This window comes from Callionymus lyra, chromosome 4 (genome assembly GCF_982586985.1).
Source record: "Callionymus lyra chromosome 4, fCalLyr1.hap1.1, whole genome shotgun sequence".
Lineage (NCBI taxonomy): Eukaryota > Metazoa > Chordata > Actinopteri > Syngnathiformes > Callionymidae > Callionymus > Callionymus lyra.
Window position 1 is genome coordinate 34163903 of NC_141821.1, and position 22132 is coordinate 34186034.

The 22132-nt window shown below is 39.1% G+C and overlaps 1 protein-coding gene across 3 annotated transcripts in view; it reads right to left on the reverse strand.

Annotated features, from left to right (window-relative positions):
* The window catches only part of dlgap1b (discs, large (Drosophila) homolog-associated protein 1b), a 100258-nt gene that overhangs the window by 19998 nt on the left and 58128 nt on the right, over nt 1–22132 (reverse strand). For all 3 annotated transcript variants that reach the window (XM_087789953.1, XM_087789952.1, XM_087789954.1), the window contains exon 6: nt 19581–19833. In XM_087789953.1, the coding sequence (XP_087646079.1) occupies nt 19581–19833 (253 nt within the window). The remainder of the gene's footprint in view (nt 1–19580; nt 19834–22132) is intronic.

Sequence of the window (22132 nt, forward strand, 5' to 3'; positions counted from 1 at the left end):
CAACATTCCAGCTGCTTTGTGGTGCATAAACCTGAGCATTAGTGCTAATGCTAAACCTAACACGCCCACGCATCTCACGCATGCTTTCACTGCACTCATTTCCCGCAGCTTTGGTCATCAAGTTTAAGAGTTTCACAGCCTGCTGTGAGGAGTGACGGGCAGCGTGTTGTGACTCCAGCAGGCGAGTCTGGACTTGAGGCTGAAGGACAAAAGATGTTTTTTTAATTGGAGCGGATCGAATCAGGCAACGTCAACACAGAAGCATAACAACCCGCTTCTATGTTTGGACATCTCTAGAAGCTTCTGATTTGATCCCATTAGACACATGGAATCAGAATAACATGATCAAGCAGATCATATACAATGTTTCAGAAATATTAATACTATTTAACCATTTTAAATTATACTTATGGTTGTACTAAGTCATTGCTTAATATTGATGTTTCTTTGGGTATTTTATTTCGCTCAAAATTAACTCAATCTTAATTGATTACACATTAATTCTTTTGAACTTTTACGACTCAAAATTAAATAAATTGTATGTATAGTTGAATAATATTAAATACAATACAATGAAATCAATGTTTTGGCATAATTACACATTTATCTGTCTTTGTTATTGGAAGTATTGCATTTTTTCTCATTTTCCTATTACTGCAGCCAGCTCAGAGTGTCCTGTGATCAGTGATTTTTACTTTTACTGAACAGTAGGACTTAACCTGCAGAGAGACTGATATTTTCTCTCCTATATCTAGTATGTGTTAACGTGAGAGAAGGTATTTTAAAGAGCACAATCCCAGCAAGTGTATATTGAAAAGGTTGGGATGGAGCGACCATCCTGATGGAAGGGGCTGTAACACAATACCAGTGTGGTGTCATTACATGAGGGATCACCGCTTGCCTCGGCTGCTATTTACATATAAATGTATGTGGTCAAGAGTTCACCCCTTCTTCCTTACAAGCTGGAAACAAAGCCACAACTTTCCTGCTTACAAGCCAGGCAGCAGTGTAATAAGCTAAATCATAAAATGACTGGAACAGGATCTGTCTGGCAGATTTTACAAGCATTTACTCTTTCAGGAATGCTGCGAAACATCAGGGTGTTTCACAGACTTCTTTTTTTTTTTCGCCCCCTCACATTCCTTCCCCCATTCTCCCCCTGTTCTTTGTCCTGACCGTTTGCACATGGAGGAGAAAGGAGACACTAGTGGCTTAATCCACAGCCAGAGGCATGCTCAAGCCATCTGGGCCCAGAACCAAACGTCAGGCCTTCTGTGGCTCCCACATAAGAGGAGGAGGTGGAGGGAGACGGAAAGTTAAGGAAAAGAAAAAAGGGGAAAGTTGGGGTTGAAAAGAAGGGTTTGAATGAGATTGTGGAACACGGCGTACTCTACACGTTACTATACTGTCTTTTGTGCTCCCCGGTCTTGACCCGTTGACCCCTGACATCCTGTTGAAAGCTGAGACGGCAGCTATAGGAGCACCAGGTACGACCATATAGACCCACCGATACGAACGGGTTTCATTTTTGCACCCTCATCCTTCTGCTCCTGTTTACATCCACACCCTGAAGACTCTTCAAGTGGGGCGGGGGAAGGGGGAACAATAGTCTCTCCAACATTCCCACTCTCCTGCCGAGAGCACTCGTTTGTCTCCTGCATTCCTTTCCCCATTCATCTCTTTCTCTCGCTCCCCTCCTGGACAGGAAAAAAAAAATCTCAAAATCTTAATGCGGGGGGAGGTGGGGGCATCCAAGGCGGGGAGGGCAATTACATTTCCCAAAAGGCTCCACATGAGAAGTTTGGGTTGCTTAGACAGGCCTCAACAATAATATGATTTAGAAAAAATGAGGAACATGGATACGATAGGTCAACATATTAACATTTCAATGTATTAATGAAAAAGTTAGGATGAGAAGGAGAAATAAAATAAATAAATGTATATAGTACAGCTTAAAACTACCCTTGTTAAGCATTTACAGACTGAAAGGGAATAATAATTGTATCATAAAAAATGTAAAAAGAATAACAAGATTGAGAGGAAAAGAACACCACAGACCAAGTGATGGTTATTACTAACAACAATTATGGGATGCAAGTTTGACTCCAGCTTGAGGCAACTCCTGGAATTGCACCCTTTTTGTGTGCATTTGTGTGTGTCCCCTGTGCTTGCATGCTTGACTCCAAGGCACACAGGTTTCCTCCCACAATTCCAAAAAACACCAGGTTAAATTGACTGTTCTAAATTGTCTATAAACGCACGTCCATGTGTGACTGATTGTGAGTCTGTATGTGTCCCCTGACGCACAACTTCACTAAGGTAAATCGGAAGAAAAACGATTGAAAATATAATATAATGTATAATATATATTTTTAATAATGGTACATTAAGGATTTTGTGATATATTTCTGCCACATGGGGTCGCCAGAAACAACGTTTTTAAACTTGCGTATTGTCGATTTAACTTATATTGATGTTAATCTCAATTTCAGAGAAGGTATATATTTTTACAAAACAGGTTTAAAATCAGGTAGAAAGCCGTAAAAACATCAAATTTAAAGACGGGGAAACTTTCTTTGATTCTTGTCACTCACACACTGGTTCTGAACCTCCGTGGTTCCATGACGTCAAGTCTAAAATGCAGCATGATTCAATAATAAAGGGGAGTGTTTGTGGCAGTGCTGGTAGAGACTGCCTTTGACGTCCAAGTATAAAAGCTTGATTTGTTAAACCTTTGACATGAATACGCGTTTTAAAGTATCATCCCTGCGTTTGCCCCCCCCCTCCCACCATCTTGACTGTTAACATGTGACTGAACCCCCAACCCTCTTCTCTTTCTTTTCCCCCTGTTTTACTTGGTTAGTGAAGCAGCAAAGCTCAAAGAAAAGGAGGAGAAAATGGAGATGCATTCTTTCTCCCCCACTGGCTGTCTTTCTCTCTTTCTCCCTTTTCCAGGGGTGAGCTGTGGCTTATTTTTAATGACTGGTTGAAAAAAAAAAGAGAGAAAAGAAGGAGGGGTGGCTCTCGTCCCCCCGCCGGCCGCTTAGTCAGACACACACACTACTGTAGCTGAGTCTGGGACTTTCACAGAGAAGTCTTTAATTTGCACCGGGCCGGGCCTCCCACACTGCAGAGCCCAAACCACCCACTTACAGCCGCGCACCACTCCTCCAGCACGCTGGCCTTGCTCAAGAGCAACACGCACTACACTGCAACCCTGTCCAGAAATATGCTTACCTCGACACATTTCCCTGAAATCAAACAGCACATTTAAATACACAAACAGCGCATTTTCATTCCCTCAAGTTAGCTGCACCTCTGGAGTGGTGAGGATCACCTCTGAGGAAATCCTTCTTCACCTTCTGATGCCAAAACACAGGCAGGAAGAGCCCAAAGAAAAACCTGATCCTGCAAATAGCCTGTTTATGTCATTCTGCCGGAGTAATCCCCACTCTTGAGCGAGGGACGACGAGGGGGGGGTTCACTGCAGCCATTCTTTGTGTTTGCCGTACTCTTGTCAGCTCCTCCCTGCCCCTCACTCATTTTACCCCCCCCCCATCTTATTTTATCCCAGAAAGCAGGAATGACATTGTGTTGCTTCCTGTGTCAGAAGAAAGCCAAACATGGCTCTTCCTCCCTAAACAGCCGCAATCAAAGCATTCCAGGCCACGACAGGCTGGGACCAATTAAGTCGTAAGTAAACACAAACACCTACAGCCACCGAGTCCTGCAGATTAATCCCTCCATTCTTCCTTGCAGCGTGTTCAGGCAGGAACATCCCTGTTGATAGGAAACGTCCAGTAGTACATGTTGGAAATGTGAATTTTACTGCAGCAGCACTCGTTGAATAACAGGTGATGCCTCTGCATTGTTGTGCACTAGAGCAGGTTGTTTGACAAATGATGCCTGCAGCGTGGGGGAACATCTGCGCGAGCAATGCTGACACCTGGTGGACAATTAGGTACTGCACGCGATCAAATCAAAGTAGATTGGGAACGTTACACAGGCTACATTGTTGACACAACATTCAAGTATGCAACTACTTTAAATTAAATGGCCTCTTAAATCTCGCTGGCCTTTAGGAACGAGCACTATAGGCGGATCGACCTGATCTAAAATACGTTTATTACCTCAAATGTCAAAAAGGAAATATCATATTTCAAGTGTTTTTTCTCTGGTACAGAGGTGTCAAACTGAATCATGCAAGACGATAAAAGTTAGTCCAAAGTACAAATATTTTCAATTAAAATAGACTTTAACAAGTGAAAGAACTCAATTTCAACAAATTTAACAGCCATTATTTTCAAGATGAATCATAGACATTTATAACGGGTATTACTTTCGGGCGTCATATTATCACGGGTCATGATGTCGACATTTACTGTAGGTGATCTAGTTAGTTTGGTACTAAAAAGATGTTTAAAGCTCTTGTGGACCACATCCGCTCTTTTAACCCCTCTTTCGCTGAGATTTCAGACGGGGGAGAACTTTATAAAGTAATAACTTCAAATGATCATGATAAGAGACTAACTGCATCTTAGAGAGGAAGACTTCAACATTTGAAACATGTAAGGTAAGGTAAGGTAAGGTAAAACTTTATTGATCCCTCAGGAGGTCTCCTTCGGGAAATTGTTTTTTCCAATAGCCACAGAAAATACAGCAATTTTTCATAAACAATAAATCAAAATAAAATAAGAACAAGAACACAAAGAGAAAGAACAAGATGACAATCTAAGTCTAAAGATAAAGATAAAGAACATGTGAGTGAGTCAGGAGAGTTGGGTTTTCTACCTTTTAAAATAATCTGAACTAAACTGAACTGAACTAAACATTAGTTGACCATTAACTTAAAATGAATGATGGGAACGGGCCTCTACGAAGAGTGTCCGTCTATGGTGGCGAAGAACACTTGGTGTATTCTAACCAGAGATGATTTCACTATCAAAATCTGTTTGGACACGGATGTGCGGCTGTTACGCTTCAACAAAAGTTGTATTTTTAATTTGAAGAATTAAGTCAGCGACCTCAGCTGTGATCCACTCTTGGCATAGATGACCAGATAAAAGTAACGGAGGACCAAGGATTGGAAGTTTATTTGCTTGTGTAAAAAGGAAAAATGAACCCTAAATAATCCATCGCATACACAATAGACATCATCGCTTGTTTACTTTACTTGTTTGTTTCTCTGGAGCACATTATATTTACGGACTGTAATAAGAGTTCCATTATTTTCTTATAAAAAAAGAAAAGAAGAAAAAGGACAAAAAAGGAAGAATTGGCTAAAAAGTTCCTTAGAGTAAAAAACGTCAAATACTGTAAATTAATATGTCAAAAAGTATTGAAGAACTATAATTACAAAAAATGGTTAATACCAAAAGCTAGATTATTTTTTGCGGGGAAAAAATGATAATAATAAAATAATCAAAAAAACGCAAAAGATAAATGTGCCAAATGTGTAAGTAAGTAGGTAAGTTTTATTTGTATAGCGCCTTTCACAGACCAGGGTCACAAGGCGCTTCAACAACAAAACAACACACTGTTAAAAAGATTTACACATTCAAAAACTTTAAAGACAACACAGTGACAAACATAGCAGCACCAACATAATTAAGAAAAAGCCTGCACAATAAAAAATAATAATAATTAGGTGAAGTAAGAACTTTCCAGACCTCAGAAACTGAACTCCATTCACATTGAATTAAAAATAAACATTTTAAAAACTTGAATAGTATAAAAATATTTATAGTTACACTGTAATAAAGTGATTTAAGAAACATACTCTCAAAGAAAGTGAAATAATGAATGGAAGAAAATCCTGTAGTTACACACAACCCCCAACAAAGGTAAACTTCACTGCTGTTGCTTCTATTTAGTCAGTCACACACAAGACTCAGTGGCTGAGTCCTAAATCATATTTAAAGTCCGACATGGAAACTTCAGATTAAATCAAATCCGGCAGGAAACATTGAGCGGACGAGTAAACAGCTGCTTAGCTCACACAGAAGTGCCGAGTGTTTTTTCATCCCCGCTCAGGTCAATCAAAGAGCCACTGTAATGCAAGTTCCCACTGGTTTGCATTCTCAGACAGTGGTGACAGGATGAAGTAATTACTGAGCGGCTGACACACCAGCACGGATTTATCTGCAGCAGGAAGTCAGATCAGGGTTTACCCCCATCCAAGAGTGGCTTTTATCCTCGCTGGAGGAGGAATACACTCATTTGTTGGCTTACTTCTGACATATCAACAATCATTTCCAGTCAGTGTTATGCTTTTCCGTGCAGTGGTTGTTGTCGTCCAGGCTAAGAATGCTGTAACATTATGACCACCCCTGACGTTTAGTTTCACCTGCGTTGTTTCGTTTGAAACAGAATCTACAGAAGGCGATGTGTCACCTTTGATATAGTCTGTGTGTAGTTTTTGGCGGGCAGCTGCACTTTTGACAGTTGCTGACCACAGGAGACGCTCAAGGAAAGCAGTTTTGGCAGCTAAAGTGATCCATATCGGATTATCCGAGCATGCTCTCTGAATGAAAAGTAGGTTTTTGTCTCAACCTCTACAGCAAAGATGGTGAGAACCGTATAGCTGGGAGCAGAAAGTCTTCTCTGTCCGTGAAGGCTTTACCCACATGCCTCGACTCGGCCCTGGTTTCCTGTCAAACACTCCTACCTGCACCATCAAAGCACCAGGAATGACAACATAGCGCAGGTGTGAGTGCTGCAGACAGAGAGGTGGAGAGACAGATGACACCAGAGTACTGTTTAATTTACATCCCTTCTTTGAATAATAATTCCAGCTCAGAGGAGGCGGCTTTGATCCGCTGACACGCAGGTGGATCTCGCATGCAGACGTTCGTGCTCGGATGGAGCGTCTTCTATCCCTGTAATTAACGCTGATGTGGGAAATAAAGAAGACTTGTGTGTCTCTCTGTGAGGATCACAGCTACATTCCTGCAGTGTCACCGATGAACTGTGTTTGATCTCCTGGGCTCTTGAGCAAACATACATCAACGTTTTGAAAGTCAGCCATGACTGAGGGGCACTGTATCACGATAACTGTTTCCTCTACAGTATCTACTTCCATCTTTACAAGCTCAGACTGACACCTACAAGACATGACAAGTATTTGACTAACACCGTCTCTGCACTCAATTTACTGGCTGTTAGAGGTGAAAAATAACGTGCATCTGGCGCCATCTAGCGGCAATAAATAGGAGCAGTCTGAGTTCTACTTCTACGTGTAAACAGTTTCTCTTACTAACTTGTAGCAGCAAATGTATTACAACTTTTCAAACAGTAATGAAATGCATCTTCTTGTTTAGTAAATGTTTATCAAAAACAATAGTGCAGACTTTTACCAAGTTTACTTTCCACCCAGTTTAATTTCTCTATCCAATATTATTTTCCTGCAAGTACTATGAATATTCAAAAACATCAAAGCAATAGGTGCAATTGGACAGCAGGTGGGAGTAGGGTTAATACACAACACAGCACAACAACTTATTCGTCAACAGAGTTACAAACTTTCAATTGATCAGTATATCCAGATGGTAAATCAAAACACCTCCAAAATGTAACCATCTGTTCCTTTTCCCATTATCAACATTTCCTCAAACCCTGAGTTATAATTAATTTCTACAAAACTGCAGAGTAAAGTGTTGGTGCCTTTGTTGTACAAGTAAAAAAAAGAATATCATTAAAGGCTTTATAACCTTCAAGATCAACGACCTCCGCTTCCATGAAAAAAAAGGAATAATAGTGTGGATTCACAGATAAATGATTAAATTAGACTTCAGTCCAATTGAGAAGAATTTAAATCTTGGTTTATCTGTTTTTTAGAAAAATAACAATAAAAATGAGGCATGTTTCAAAGAAATCTTCAGTAAACGTTGATAGAGAACATTTGATTTAATGTTGGTGGTGTTCTAAAAGTACATCAACAAATCTTTGGAAGGATCTGTTGACAGGTTCAGTGTTTTGTTCTTTGTGCTTTCTTTATATATTGTGCAAGTTCTAGAAGCTACTGCCCCCTGCTGTACCATTGAGCTCTTTGAGATTTCAAAAGGTAAAAAATAAATCAAACTACACATATGGAAAATAAATCAAGGCAGCATTTCTAATCTTTACAAATGGGTTTAATTCTAGTTTAGGAATGTGCTGTGAGGTTAAAATATCAAGCCATAGTTTGGCTAAGCTGCCAAGAATGAGATGAATATCATCATTGTCATTGATGTCTCTTTGTGTATCCATATGCTTTGCTAGATTTGATTTCTGTTAATGAAAAACGGACAAGTATTTCAAGGGCTCTTCATCTACATCAGAACCTGGATTTCCCACATTTTCTTTTTCAGTAGGTGTTTCATCAGCCTAGTGACAACATGATAATTGCCTGTGCACTTTATCATCTCACAACAGTGCTAAAAATATACTTTCTCTCAGCTCTCTCCACCACAGTCCTACCTGCAACACTGATAAAAGAAAATCTGATCCAAACCAGAAAAAAAGAAAGTAGGACAGGGGTCAACATCTGTGTGATTCACGATAAAGACTCATGATGAGTTACATGTCCCACTGGACGCCATGGCAACAGAGTTCAATTAACACTTTGTCTTCAGGCTCACACAGCTGGTAACATCTATAAATACGACATGTTATGAACCTGCTCTGAGGACTCATGAGTCTCTTTATCTTAAGTAATTATGTTTTATCTATTTATGACCTACACATCTACACCTCATGTTCTGCAAACATTGTGATCACTTCACTTGTGTAGTAGTTCAGTTTTTCACAAGCAGCATCGCACCTGAGGTCTACTGACTCCTTTTCACATTTTGGATTTCTACCTCTAATACGTGTGAAATCCGTTAGTAGATAAGGAGAACTATTTTCCACATTAGGGGAAATAAACGATGCTATTAGAGTCAAACTCATGATAGCAGAGCAAAGGAATCTTATTGAACCAAAGATTTATCCCCGATTTTTAGTATTGGTGGAATCCAACCAACCAAGCATTTTTTGTGAACATACGGCAATGAGGAGAACCTCAGTAGGGCACGAGCAAGTGATTTATTTCATTTATCATTTTCTATCAGTAGAGATTAAGATAGATATACATTTTTTTCTACTGTGCAAATCAAAGATAATTAAGATATTTCTGGATCAAAATTAAACAAGTGAACACTCACATCTCATCCTGCACCACCCTTAAAGACTTATTTGCCTTCAGAAAGGACACAAACAATGTTCTCTAAACATTAGAGCAACCCCAGGCACTTTTGAATCACTTTGATACGTGCAGCAAGACAAACACTGATCTCCTCACACCCCCCGAGTCAAACATTTCAGGTTACAGCTCAGACCAGCACTAATGGTTGGAACGCTTTGAGAGGAGAAACTAATGCTCCTCAGGGCAGAGACGATCCAGCTACACTCCGTGTATAATGGGATTTACAGGGAAGGGAAAAGCTTTGTTCTGCCCCTACAGGATGATAGGTGTGTTACTAATGAAGTGCTGGAAAAACAAAAATGTCTTAATTAATGTGGGATTATTAACATTCATGTTGGACTCTGTGTTGATTAAGTTGTTTTGAACCAGATTTAATGGGCTATTTAAGCTTTGGAACGATCTTCCTCTCTCTTTGCGCTAGATGGAGTCTACTGACTCCTTTAAGAAACTTCTTAAGACGTTTTTATTTGTTCAGGCTTTTCCTTGATTTTCTGGAACTCCTGTTGTGTTATCAGTTTTATCTTGATCTTTAAAGTATATACTATATTGAGTATTGTTCTGATTGTTTAAGCGCTTTGTGACCCTGGTCTGGAAAAGCGCTATACAAATAAAAATTACTTACTTACTTACTTACTTTTCTATCCAGTCGACCACACATATCCCATAATGCACCACAACAGTCCTAGCAATCAACTAGAAATTCAAATTAACACTATTCTTTAGCATTGGCTTCGCGATACAGAGGCAATGAAAAGATTAATTACGAAATTATAAGAACAAGGATATATTTTAAGTATCTGGCCTCAGCACAGTAGAGGTAACGGGGAAGTGCCGTCGAGGTTTCCACATTGGCTAAAAAGTCTGACCTAAATTCCCGGACATGCCTTGGTTGGCGATGGTGGTACAAGATGCCAACTGGACAACTGGGCGCTGCAATGTTGTGACACACACTACACCTGTCGACCGCTGTCAGATTATACGACACAGAAATAGCACTTCCAGGATGTAACACATGTAAAATGAGGTTAGTTTTATGGACTTTGTATCCAGGTCAGTTCACAGGGTGAGAAATACAAATATATAAATAGTGATGAACAGAGATGAACTCTTATTTCATTGAATTTAATTTAACTTAATGTACGTTGATAAATATGGTCCACTTTGGCCCCACCTTTTAATTCACAACTTTAAAAAAAAACTTTATATTTTATTTTTCATTATTAAACACATTTTATTTCATTCGGTCTATTTTAGATCGTATTCCATGAACAATAATCCTTTTATTCTCCATAATAATGGCTTTAAATTTTCTATTATGAATTATTCATTTGAAAAGATGACTATAACGTTCCGACACACTTTGAATGACTTTAATCTTTTTAATTCCTCCAGTAAACGGTTAAGATTACCTTCAGGTAAAAACCTTAACACTCTTCTGTCTCCTTTTTTCCATTCAAAGTGTTTTTTTTAAATTATTAATAAAGCCATGTTTGAGTTGACTTGATTAGCTTGAGAAAGAATTGGTGACAAATCCGTCCAAAATCGGTTAAGTCCTAATGGGTTCATTATTATATCTGGAAACTCTGGTTTCCTCCCACAGCCCTAAAACAAACAAACAAACATCATGCCCTGTCTAGCTGAGAAAGGCTTCACTCCCAGCAACCAAGTGTGAAGAATAAATGGGCATATTTAAGCTCTTTATTAAGTTTGGAAGAAAAAATAACTTGTGTTGTTAATGTTTTCTTTTATTGCCATTTAAATGACAACGTGGATTATGTGGAAGGTTCAGTGTGGATGACTGGTCAAAATAACGGGGTGTGGAGTCCATTCTAAACACTTGAGGTGTTGTTTCCGTTTAGAATTTCAGCGTCAAGGAAAGCCATTCATATTACATTGTCAGTACCCGCGTAACTAATAACATTCAAATAACAGTCCTTCAAATGTTTACACATAGAAGTATCGTAGTTTTCAATAATGCCAAAACACGTTATTTTCTTTGCTTAATAACGGTGCGACTCTTATTTTGAAAGCTCATTTCGCCTTGTTTCCTGCTAGCTTAGCAGCGCCAGCGCTAGCGTCCAACAACAAACTAAAGTATTTTACTCACAGAAGCGGATCCAGTGGTCGCTCAGGGTGTGGATGGCGCCGTACAGACACTGAAACAAAGCCATTTGCGCGACGAAGGCTGAGCTGCTGTTTCTCCTTCAGTCTTGCGATATTAGATCTGACGTGAGCTCGAGCCTGGAACTCCCCCCGCCTGCCCCCCCCCACACACCCTCGACCCCCTCGACCCCGGGCAGTCCCTCCAGCAGTCATCCTGGTACCGTGATTATTTATAAACCTCCTCTGACACTTTTGACTTCATTAAAATTATGATTTTAAAGTCTCTTCTTTTCCAGCTGCTGATATGAGGAAGCGTCACGGAGGCAGCAGCATGGGAGAAGAGGTCCAGACATAACTTGAACACCTTCAGAACGGGAGAATTCTACGTTTTTCTCAAATCAATCTAGATTGAAATTTAATAGGATGCCATTTTCAGCAGAAGCCGCCATTTGAAAAAGAACTACTGTAGTAAGTAAGTAAGTAAGTAAGTCATTTTTATTTGTATAGCGCTTTTCTAGACCAGGGTCACAAAGCGCTTAAACAATCAAAACAATATTCATAAAGTATATACTTTAAAGGGCAAGATAAAACTGATAACACAACAGGAGTTTCAGAAAATCAAGGAAAAGCCTGAACAAATAAAAACGTCTTAAGATGTTTCTTGAAGGAGTCAGTAGATCATCAAACACAGAGAGAGAGGAAGATCGTTCCAAAGCTTAGGAGCAACAGCCTGGAAGGATTTCTCTCCTCTGGTCCTGAGCCGTGTGCGAGGAACCATCAGTAGATTCTGATCCACAGACCTCAGAGCCCGAGCTGGGGTGTAAGGCTGGATCAGATCAGTGATGTAAGGAGGAGCCTGACCATGAATAGTTCTGAAAGTAAGAACCAGAATTTTAAAGTTGATCCTGAAAGAAACTGGAAGCCAGTGAAGAGTTTAATAATAATAATAGTAGTAGTAATGGTAATTCACAGTGTAATTTCTCTTTTTTTCCTGTATTAAAAATCGCCAAAAACATGTTTGCATATTGCAGTTGTGTAGCCATAACTTGCTTTTTGGCTACACGACACAACAGTATCAGTTGTCGATCATATCGGTGACTCGTAAATGACTGGTCCACATGTACATATCTGAGTGGCGATTTGTTCTTAGATGCCATTTAAGTAATTGTTACAGTTCCAAAGTTAAATAAAGATGTTTTATAAGTAAGTAAGTAATTTTTATTTGTATAGCGCTTTTCCAGACCAGGGTCACAAAGCGCTTAAACAATCAAAACAATATTCAATAAAGTATATATTTTAAAGATATAAAACTGACACAACAGGAGTTCCAGAAAATCAAGGAAAAGCCTGAACAAATAGAAACTAAGCAATAGAAAAATAATTAATTAATTTATGTCTCAATCAATTAATCTCATTGCATGATAATACGCCTACAGTGAAGGTGTTATATGCTTATCTTTTTAAAAATTGCGATTATTTCCCCCCCTAAATTGTATACTCCTAGTTTGACTTAGAGACTTTTCCCTGACTCTTGACCACAGTTAAAGTGCGTCTCTTGGTGTTGAGAAATGTTGTCTGATCCTTTCACTTGTACCGTTGATGTTACCCACCATAGTGCTGAGCAAACCTTCTCCTGCACGCTCTCATCATATCAGCCGAGCTGACATACGTCAAATAAAGTTGCTTCTTCACTGGAAGAGGTTTGAGTGGGCGATGGATGAGGCCGTACGTGTCTGTGCCCAGGATGTGATCGTGATTTGACCAGGCGTTTGAGCGGCGCCCCAGGGGTCTCATTAATTCACATTTGGGACATCCAAAGACATCGCTTAGTGGTTTTCCTTGTTGATAATTATTGGGGGGAAAACAATTCAGTCAAGCAATAATGAAAAAAGGATGTGGAAAGGTTGCAATAACACGCTGGACCCCCCGGGGGCAGTGTTGCACAAGATATTATATGCCTGCAGCGCTGGTGTAGATGATTGAGTTTAGCTACATCATGATGATAAGAAATGATGAATTAGACATAATTATTTACTCATAATTATTATTCACAACTGAAATACGACTGAAGATGTTAATGACATTTAGAAATTATGTGCTGACACGTCTTTCGTTGAACAAATCTGACTGATAAACCATATTGTTTGAAAAAGAAAACTCTTATCTTCTTATATAGATACATACAGCACACAAAAAGTGTGTTTGCGTTTGTATTTTGCATCCCATAATAATTGTACATGTTAATTCAGAAGGATCGGTAAATGTGTTAAACCTGTGAGAATTCATTTAAAATAATGTTAAAAATAATTCTTAATACCCAAACCAAAATTTTGGATGAATTAATAACAATAATTATCACTCTACTATTAAAAAGAAAACCAAATGTAAGGCAAAACGTTAAACTTGTGAATTAAATCCTGATTCAGAGTTCCCTTTTAAATATCAAATGATGATTTTTCATTGTTTAAATAGAAACAATAAAATTTGATTTCTTTTTTCTGGTTTAAAACTGGTGTATTTTTGTGTGGTGGGCAATAGTTTATAAATAGCTGTTCAAAAAACTGTTGCTATTCGTCAGCCCCATCTTGCAGCTTGTCAGGTACTTGTTTTAGCCAATATAGATGTCATTATAAAGCCAATAACATTATAAAGGTGGGAAAGCTTCAGTCAGGAAAGACTTTCCACCAGGCTGTTCATCCTCATATTTGGATTTTCTTTGCTCAATATTATTTTCCCTGAATTTATTTTATCTTTATAATTTAACACTTTTTTGGCATTTAAAACATCCCTGAGAACAAGGACCTTAACTTGACGTCAAAATAGTTTAGGGATTAGCTCAGAAAAAAGTGTGGTCTCACATTTTAATAATATAATAATAATCATTAAGACTAGAAGGAAAGATATAAGAAGGAAATGATCCAGGTAAGACCGCCTTTTCCTCACCACATGAACAGCAGTGACCTTGTTGTTGAGTTAACGGCGTTTCTTTCCTCACAGCAACAGTGATAGGTATCGACCACAAAGAACAGAAAACGCTCCACTTGGAAAGGAGTTGCTGACGCAATAAGAGGGAGGCGGTCAAAACATGTACGTTGAAGCAGAAACTCTATCAATACATGATGTTCCATCTTTGAAGTAAGACACTGTTTGCATACAAAGAGGCAGCATGTGACGTCATCAAGAGTGAGTGAAGTTACACACCACAAGCATGAGGCAGAATCATCACCCAAATGGCTCCAAAGCGCTTATTTTCAAGCATACTTGACAGAGTGTTATTTGAAGGCGGCCGAACATTCACAGCTATTTGATTAAACAGCGTCTTCTAGCCTCTTACATGGGCACCGGGAGGAAAACATCCTTTTAAGCGGATCCCTCTACTCTGCTGAAAAATGGATGGTGGGAAAACGGGGGGCTGACAACAGTTCAGGAAGTCGGACAAACGGATGGCGAGGGGGAAAGAAACAAAAAGCATGGCAGGTTTCCCAGACTTGAGCTACATGTGTATTGGAACTAAAGGTCAGACGCTGCTCTCGCTCGGACATTTATCCAGGCACCAAGCTGTTGGGAATTCAGGCGAAAGGTTTAACTGTTGTGCAAGAAAGAAAAGAGACACAGTAAGGAGGTGATGAATATATTAACTAGAGACAACGTGGGATGACGAAGCCCTGGAGCTGAGAACTGCTGAGGATTCTACACTGCTTAATAAAGGCTCCCTAAGTAGCTGATATCTTTGCCACTTCATTCATCTGGAGTCATATAGTGAGTGATTCTCCAGGAATCTGTGTGGGTTTGCTGTAGTTTGGTTGTGGATACATTAGAAGGAATCACTGGCAGACGCATCCACTTGACATTCTAAGAGTCAAGATCAAAAGACATCCATTTTTGTTCGCTAACTAAATCGGGATTAAGCGGGTCTTCAATAAACCCAGCCTCCATCGGCGCAGTGGGAAATGAGGAGTCACGTGAGTGGAAGTGGGTGATACATGACTGAACTACCCTACTGTTCACACTTGCATGTTTATCACAAAAGCAGCAGAGTTTATATAAGAGACATTTCCACAAAGTCAGCTCTATGACTTCCACAAAGCACACACTATATAGCGCATAGTGTACCAGTCTATTCACCAGCACATCTTCTATTCATGCAATATCAAGGTCTTTTCCTTTGCCTTTGAGCAACGTGCTTTAGCTTAAATAACTTTGCTATAGACTCTACAGGCAGTGGTTCACTTATTGCACGCTCAAGAGGAACATAGAGTGATCCACACAACAGGAACAGGGATTTTTGCAAGAACACCAGATTCTGATTGCAACGGAATCATTCAGCAGAAATCATGCAATGAACCAAATTATCCTGGGTTGCCGTTCTTTTCGGGGGACAATAAATACTCTATAGCCATATACAGTATATGGACAAAATAATATTATGGTTATTATAAGTAAATACAAAATACATAATTAAAAGTTAAGATAAGATTGTTGGTTTCTACATGATCTTAAGCTCATAAGGGCCGGAGTGTAACTGGCGTATGTTGTAATGTAATGCACGTGACTGTTAACTATGACGATACATGTAATATTTATAATAATATATATAAGTAGGGTTGGGAGTTAAGAACTGATTCCAGTTTAGAACCAGTTCCAAATCCACCATTCTTTAAGACTGTTTAGCTTTTTATGTTTTATCATGTTAACACAGTGGGGGGTCACAAAGACTGATAAAGACTACAGTTACAGAATCAGAACTTTATATAATTTATTTAATGGTTGAGGCATTACAGGTTGTGCATTTTTGGAATATGAAATTTATCAAATTTCCCGACTGCTGAACCTCACATGTATGGCATTCTAAATAATAAATCAAGTAGACAGCCTCGTTTGTTCAACCCAGTTAAAGAAAAAATTAACACTATTCAAACACTGTCCTGAGGTGAACTGGCTGTAGAACCACCAACTAGTTAAAGATGCCTGGTAGATTAAAAGAAATACCATCAGAAATACCATCTGACAAAGTCCAGAGAAGTGGAGAAGAGAACTGCTGGCATGCATGACGGATGAGGGAGGACTAAGTGGGACGGCTCACTGTAGTTACACATGCTATTTAATTGCTTCTTGGGAAACGTGGGATCTGGTGTTTTTTGGAGTCGGCCTTGACTGGGGAGAACAGTTAAGCATATCTGGGCCTCTGCTGCCATCATTTATCCTCCTGTGAGTTCCCCATCTTCAAAACAACCCCTTTAATTATCTGCTTTCCACAAACTATTCAGTTTGTCCTAGTGTCTACTTCTGAGGGAAAAAAAATATTTTCTTCACATATTTCTTGTGAATGTGGCATATTTTAACAGTCACTTCCATATGTGGTCTATATATTTCAAAGTGTATAATTTGCATTGATCTTTAAATGATCGATGCAGCAGCAGATTGTCGGGTCAATTCACTCATTGAAAAAATACAATGCTAATCACTCTTCCTTCAATTGTTTATTTTTCTAGACCAAGAACGCGACAGGAGAATCCAAAGGAGACTGATTATGACAACAATGAAAGGGATTTAACAGGGTGATGAATTGCACACCAATGGATGGCAGGAGTTGTACTATAACCTCACCACTAACCACTAACCACTCCATAACTGCTGGAACAACTTGCACAGGGCTATGGTTTCTGTGGATATTAGTGGTCAGCAGAAACAGACGAAGGGTCAGATCGTCCACAAACGAGAGTAGAGTAATCATGTCTCACAGCCGCCGTTCCTTTATTTGCATTCTGTGTGGAATATTCCCGCTAAACTTAATTCATTTGGAATAAAATTACATCCACAACCCGCATGTTTATCTCTTCAAACTGTCCACGGTGCCACCACCCCCCCCCCCTCCACCATTATGGAAATGAAACGGAGAAATTGAAACAACCTCAGATTTGTGCCAGGTGTTTCTAGAGACAAGAAGTGTTGTAAGGAAGTGTCACGTGTGTAGCAGCAGCACATGTAGCAACAAAAGGCAGCTGTCTGGTTTTAACACAGTCAAGTCAGTACAGCACTTCCCCTGATAGATGGTCTTCATTATCTCTCTTTCCTCCAGGGGAGCAAGAAGCAGCGAGTCTCTCTCTGGACGGTATCAGCCTGTTTTTTATAGATCAATAACTCGCACCACACAATGGAACCATCAACTCAATCCTCCGCGGCTTTTAATTTTGTCATTAGCCTACACGCTCGGCGTTTGAGGAGCAAAAGACTTGGCAGTGGATTCATATTTAAACTAATTTATTAGGAGGAATAAAACGGAGGCTGCTCAGAGGAAAATCGCAACATTAACTAAACGTTTGCTCAGGATCAATTTCAAGCCTTTTGAATAGATTGACCCAGTTTAGCCTTCAATTTGCAGGGAATAAGTCAGACCAGCTTGTCAGCCTCGGCTGAATTTTTCTAGCTCGTATTTGAGGAGATAAGAATTAAGGTGAAGGTGAATGTTTGACACAAACATAGGTGTGTAACTTGATCACAGAGGGGCCAAAAATTAATTAATTAATTATTTAGAGAGATTGACCAAGTTTAATCAGGAATACACAATTGATTTGACCGGTTTAATAGGCTGTTGCAGTAAGTAAGTAAGTAGGTAAGTATGTATTTGTAAATGTATTTGTAAAGTGGGTCACAAAGCGCTTGAACAATCAAAAGCAATAGACATTTAAAAATACCTACAAATTTAAAAACTCTAAAAGGCCAAGACAAGAAACGCAGAGGCAGAAGAAGATCGTTCCAAAGCTCAGGAGCAACAGCCTGGAAGGATTTCTCTCCTCTGGTCCTAAAGCGTGTTCAGGAACCATCAGTAGATTCTGATCCACAGACCTCAGAGCCCGAGCTGGGGTGTAAGGCTGGATCAGATCACTGATGTAAGGAGTCTGACCATGAATAGATCTGAAAGTAAGAACCAGAATTTTAAATTGATCCTGAAAGAAACTGGCAGCCAATGAAGAGTTTTAAGGATCGGAGAAATGTGAGTTCTTCTACTAGAGCAGGTCAGAATTTGTGCTGCAGAGTTCTGTATTAACTGCAGGCTAGACAGCTCCTTCTTGTTTAGACATGAAAATAGTGCATTATGGGAATTAACTTAAACACTGATTATATAGTGACACCTATAATAAAATACTATATATTGCATTTATGAAAAACAAATAGAGTGAACGTTGTTAAAAAAAAAAAAAAACTATGCTAAAAATATTTTTAGTATTTCAATAAAAAATACAAATAATAGAAAATGCATTATTATATATATCATTATATGGTAATAGCAAATGCTATGGTGTACTATGCATAATGTCTTTAAAATGATGGAAAATGCTTTTTTAAAGCCTTCAAGAATATTTCAATATTTCAATTGAAAAAACAAAAAAACATGGTCAGTTTACTAGTTTCAATCTGACCTCACGAGGTCTGCATTAACCATAGTCAATGGACCCCTTGTGGACCACACAATGTTCGGTCTACTATTGATGGGTTTAAGAAGAATTTCATGAATAGAAAATGACTAAAATAACGTTTTCAATGGGACAAAAAGACTATCCTAAAACTTATATTAATGAGGGCAGCTTTGATACAAAAGTTTAGTTTGACATTTCTTGCATGAAGAAATAACATATAAAAGGAAACAAATAGTTATTTATAGGCTTTTCATTTGTGGTCAATAACACACATAAGGTGTCCATACATTTTCTAGATCTACTTGCCTTGTGAACAACTTTGGACCTGACACATTTCACTTTCCTATTGTAAGTTCTGGTCAGGGTCTGCTATCTTAGGAGGTCCACCAAAGCGTTCCAGCCGCCGATGCAAGAACCACTCATCATCAATACTGCATGAGAAGTGCTGGAAGAGCCCAACACTCCAGACCAGGAGAACCACAAGAGGGCTAAAATAAGAGCAGTGCTGATCTGTACAGCTTGAATAAACCCTCATGTGGAGAGAGAAAATGCCTGCATTTGTCATATTGAATCCGAGGAGAAAGTGGGTCAGTTGGATAATAGTGAAATTGCAAAGTCAAACTATTTCCTACTGAGCTTAACATGAAAAATACTTTCTTTTCATGTTGCGACAACTTTCAAGACTAGATGGACATATAGGTAAAACTTCGGTTCTCATCAACATTCTCTTGATTTATTTATTCTTAACTGTACATACAAGCTAACATACAGCTCATCAATAATGTGTGCGCGCATCAATTAACCAGGGGCTCGAGGGCTTGTGCTTCTTGACTAACCTGTGCTGCTCTGGATGGTCCTGACGGTGGTGGTGGTCTGTGGGGGGGAGTGGTTCCTTCTGCCACCCGTGACCACGCCGTCCTCCTCGTCCTGCGAACAGCCCTTCTCTATGGCACGCACGTAGCTGTGGCTTCGCATGCGAAAGCAGCCGGGCATGGGCAGGTCCAGAGCGTCCACCGCCTGTGACTCCATTTCGCTGAACACGGACTCACACACCGCCTCGATCTGCCCGTTCACCTCCACCTCACTCACCTGGGAACACAGGCAGACACACACACAGAAGGTGCGTGAAGAGACCAGACAAAATAAAAGAAAACAAAGATAGAGGGTGAAAAGTGAGGGCCAGAGGAATGATGAGAAGAGCGTAGCTGCAAGAAGTTTCCTGTGATTAAAGCTTCACAAGGATTTATGGTGGAATAAATCACAAACCAGAGGCAGCGACGATGGAAGAGCCAGCGCTGATTTACTTTCACCCGCTTCCCAAAATGATGTTAAATACACAGCAAACTCCACCGTGTACACCGTGTAAGTTTAAAACAGCAAAAGCCGACTGACTGAGGAAAACTTGAAAATATACTTTTTAAAAAATCAACACATGGTCCTTTATCTGAGGTCCAGGACACCCCAGTGTGTCTGCCTCTGTCAAAATATTAAATTAACATTATTATCAAGCATGAAGAAGGTAAAATATAACCTTCAATATGCTTAAGATTTATAACATATTTTTATTATAATATATTTAATATATTTATAATATCATTTTGTTTACCTCAAATAAAATGACAGTTTCATGGCATGATACCATCTTGTAACACTGTCATGTTCTGGCTTTTACAAAGACGCTGTTGCTAATTGGCATCACTCACAGAAGTTGACATGGGTCAAATCCTTGCAGGAGCCAAGGTCACAAGCAGGGAAACGTGCACACAATTTGAATAACTGATCTTATGTTAGTTAGATACGCCAAGTTTACCGCATAATAGATAGAAGTTGTTTGTTTTTTTTAAACTCTAGTGTAAGTGAGTAAGTTTTTCTTATTCGTAAAGTACCTTTCGCAGACCAGGGTCACAAAGCGTATGACAGGAGTGAGAAGTCCTGTTTCCCTACCCTGGATGAAACATGGTTGGTTGTTGACTTAATGTAAAGTGAATAGTAAATTGGCTAGTTAAGCTAGTTAGTTATGTGTCTGAGCTGAGCACCCTTTAACCCTTTTTATCTTTTTAAACATTAAACTGTAAAACTGAAATTACAATTTTTTTATTAGGACATTTTGAGATAAAAAGTATAAACCTTTTTTAAATAAATGCACAGTACAAGTCTCAAATAGAGGGTGGTCATGCTGAGCTCCATGAAAGATCACAATAGAAAAGTAACTTGGAATTAGAATTCAGGCCTGAGGTGGGAAAAGTATTTTTGCAGGTCATGTGTCTTACATAATGTGGGCGTCTTAAATTATTTATTTAGTGGAATATGCAAGAGGGTACATTTAAAATGGTTTTGAATAATTATTCTGCTAAATATCCACAAATATTTGAGTTTTATTTCATCACCTGAGTTAAGGAATCATCAGTTAGGTCATGAGTCTGAAACAAACACATTTATTCAGAAGAGAAAACAGTTCCTGCACTCTTGCTGTTTTAAAACAATCACATCAGCTTGTGAAGCCTCAAGCAGGAACATCAATTCACACATCAAAACAAAAGGAAATATGAACGTCTGCGAGTGCGGAGGGGGAGGAAAGACTGCAGGAGGAAACTTCAAAAGGGCAGACAGTGAAAGACTACAAGTGCCGCTATCAAGGGTGAGAATTAGCTTCTGCTGTCAGAATCCTGGAATTAGATGCTGATTTAAGGGAGTAAGCTTTCCCAGACCCGCCTAGAACAAAGGGGATTAAGGGAAATGGAACCAGAGTGGGAACAGCAGAGAAAAAGTCAGAAAAAAAGGAGAGTGTAACAGGTGTTGGTAGAGATCCGTGACTGCAAGCAGAACAAATATTCAACTATAGTTTTGCAATCCATGAGCTGGTTATTGAGAGTGAAGGGTTTTGAATGGGATCATGAACAAATACCTTCCATACACTACAGGACTCTGCATCTTATTTCAACAGTCATATTTGTCAAGTCAACAAATAAAGTCGCCTGAGACGACACAAACAAAATACATGAAAAATACCACAAGTTTATTCTCCTCTGAGTATTTCATTTATTAACAATTGACATTAAAATCTTATATTTTGTTAATGCAGCGCTGCTACGATTCCTCTTCATTTCAGCCTTTTAAGCTAAATATTTCATCCAAGAGAGTAGCATGACTGCTTCTCCCTGATAAAAGTCTGATGTTCTATTCCTCAGTCTGTGTCCAGCAGCTCTCACTGGACCGACGTGTAACTATGATGGAAACTTCATCATCTCCCTTTCTGAAATGAACCAACCTATAAAAAACAGTGACATTATTTAAACAAAATGATAATAATAAGATTATAAACTTATGAAAGCTTCACATATTCAATACACTTTATATTACACTGTGCCTTACTTAGCGACCTTAAATA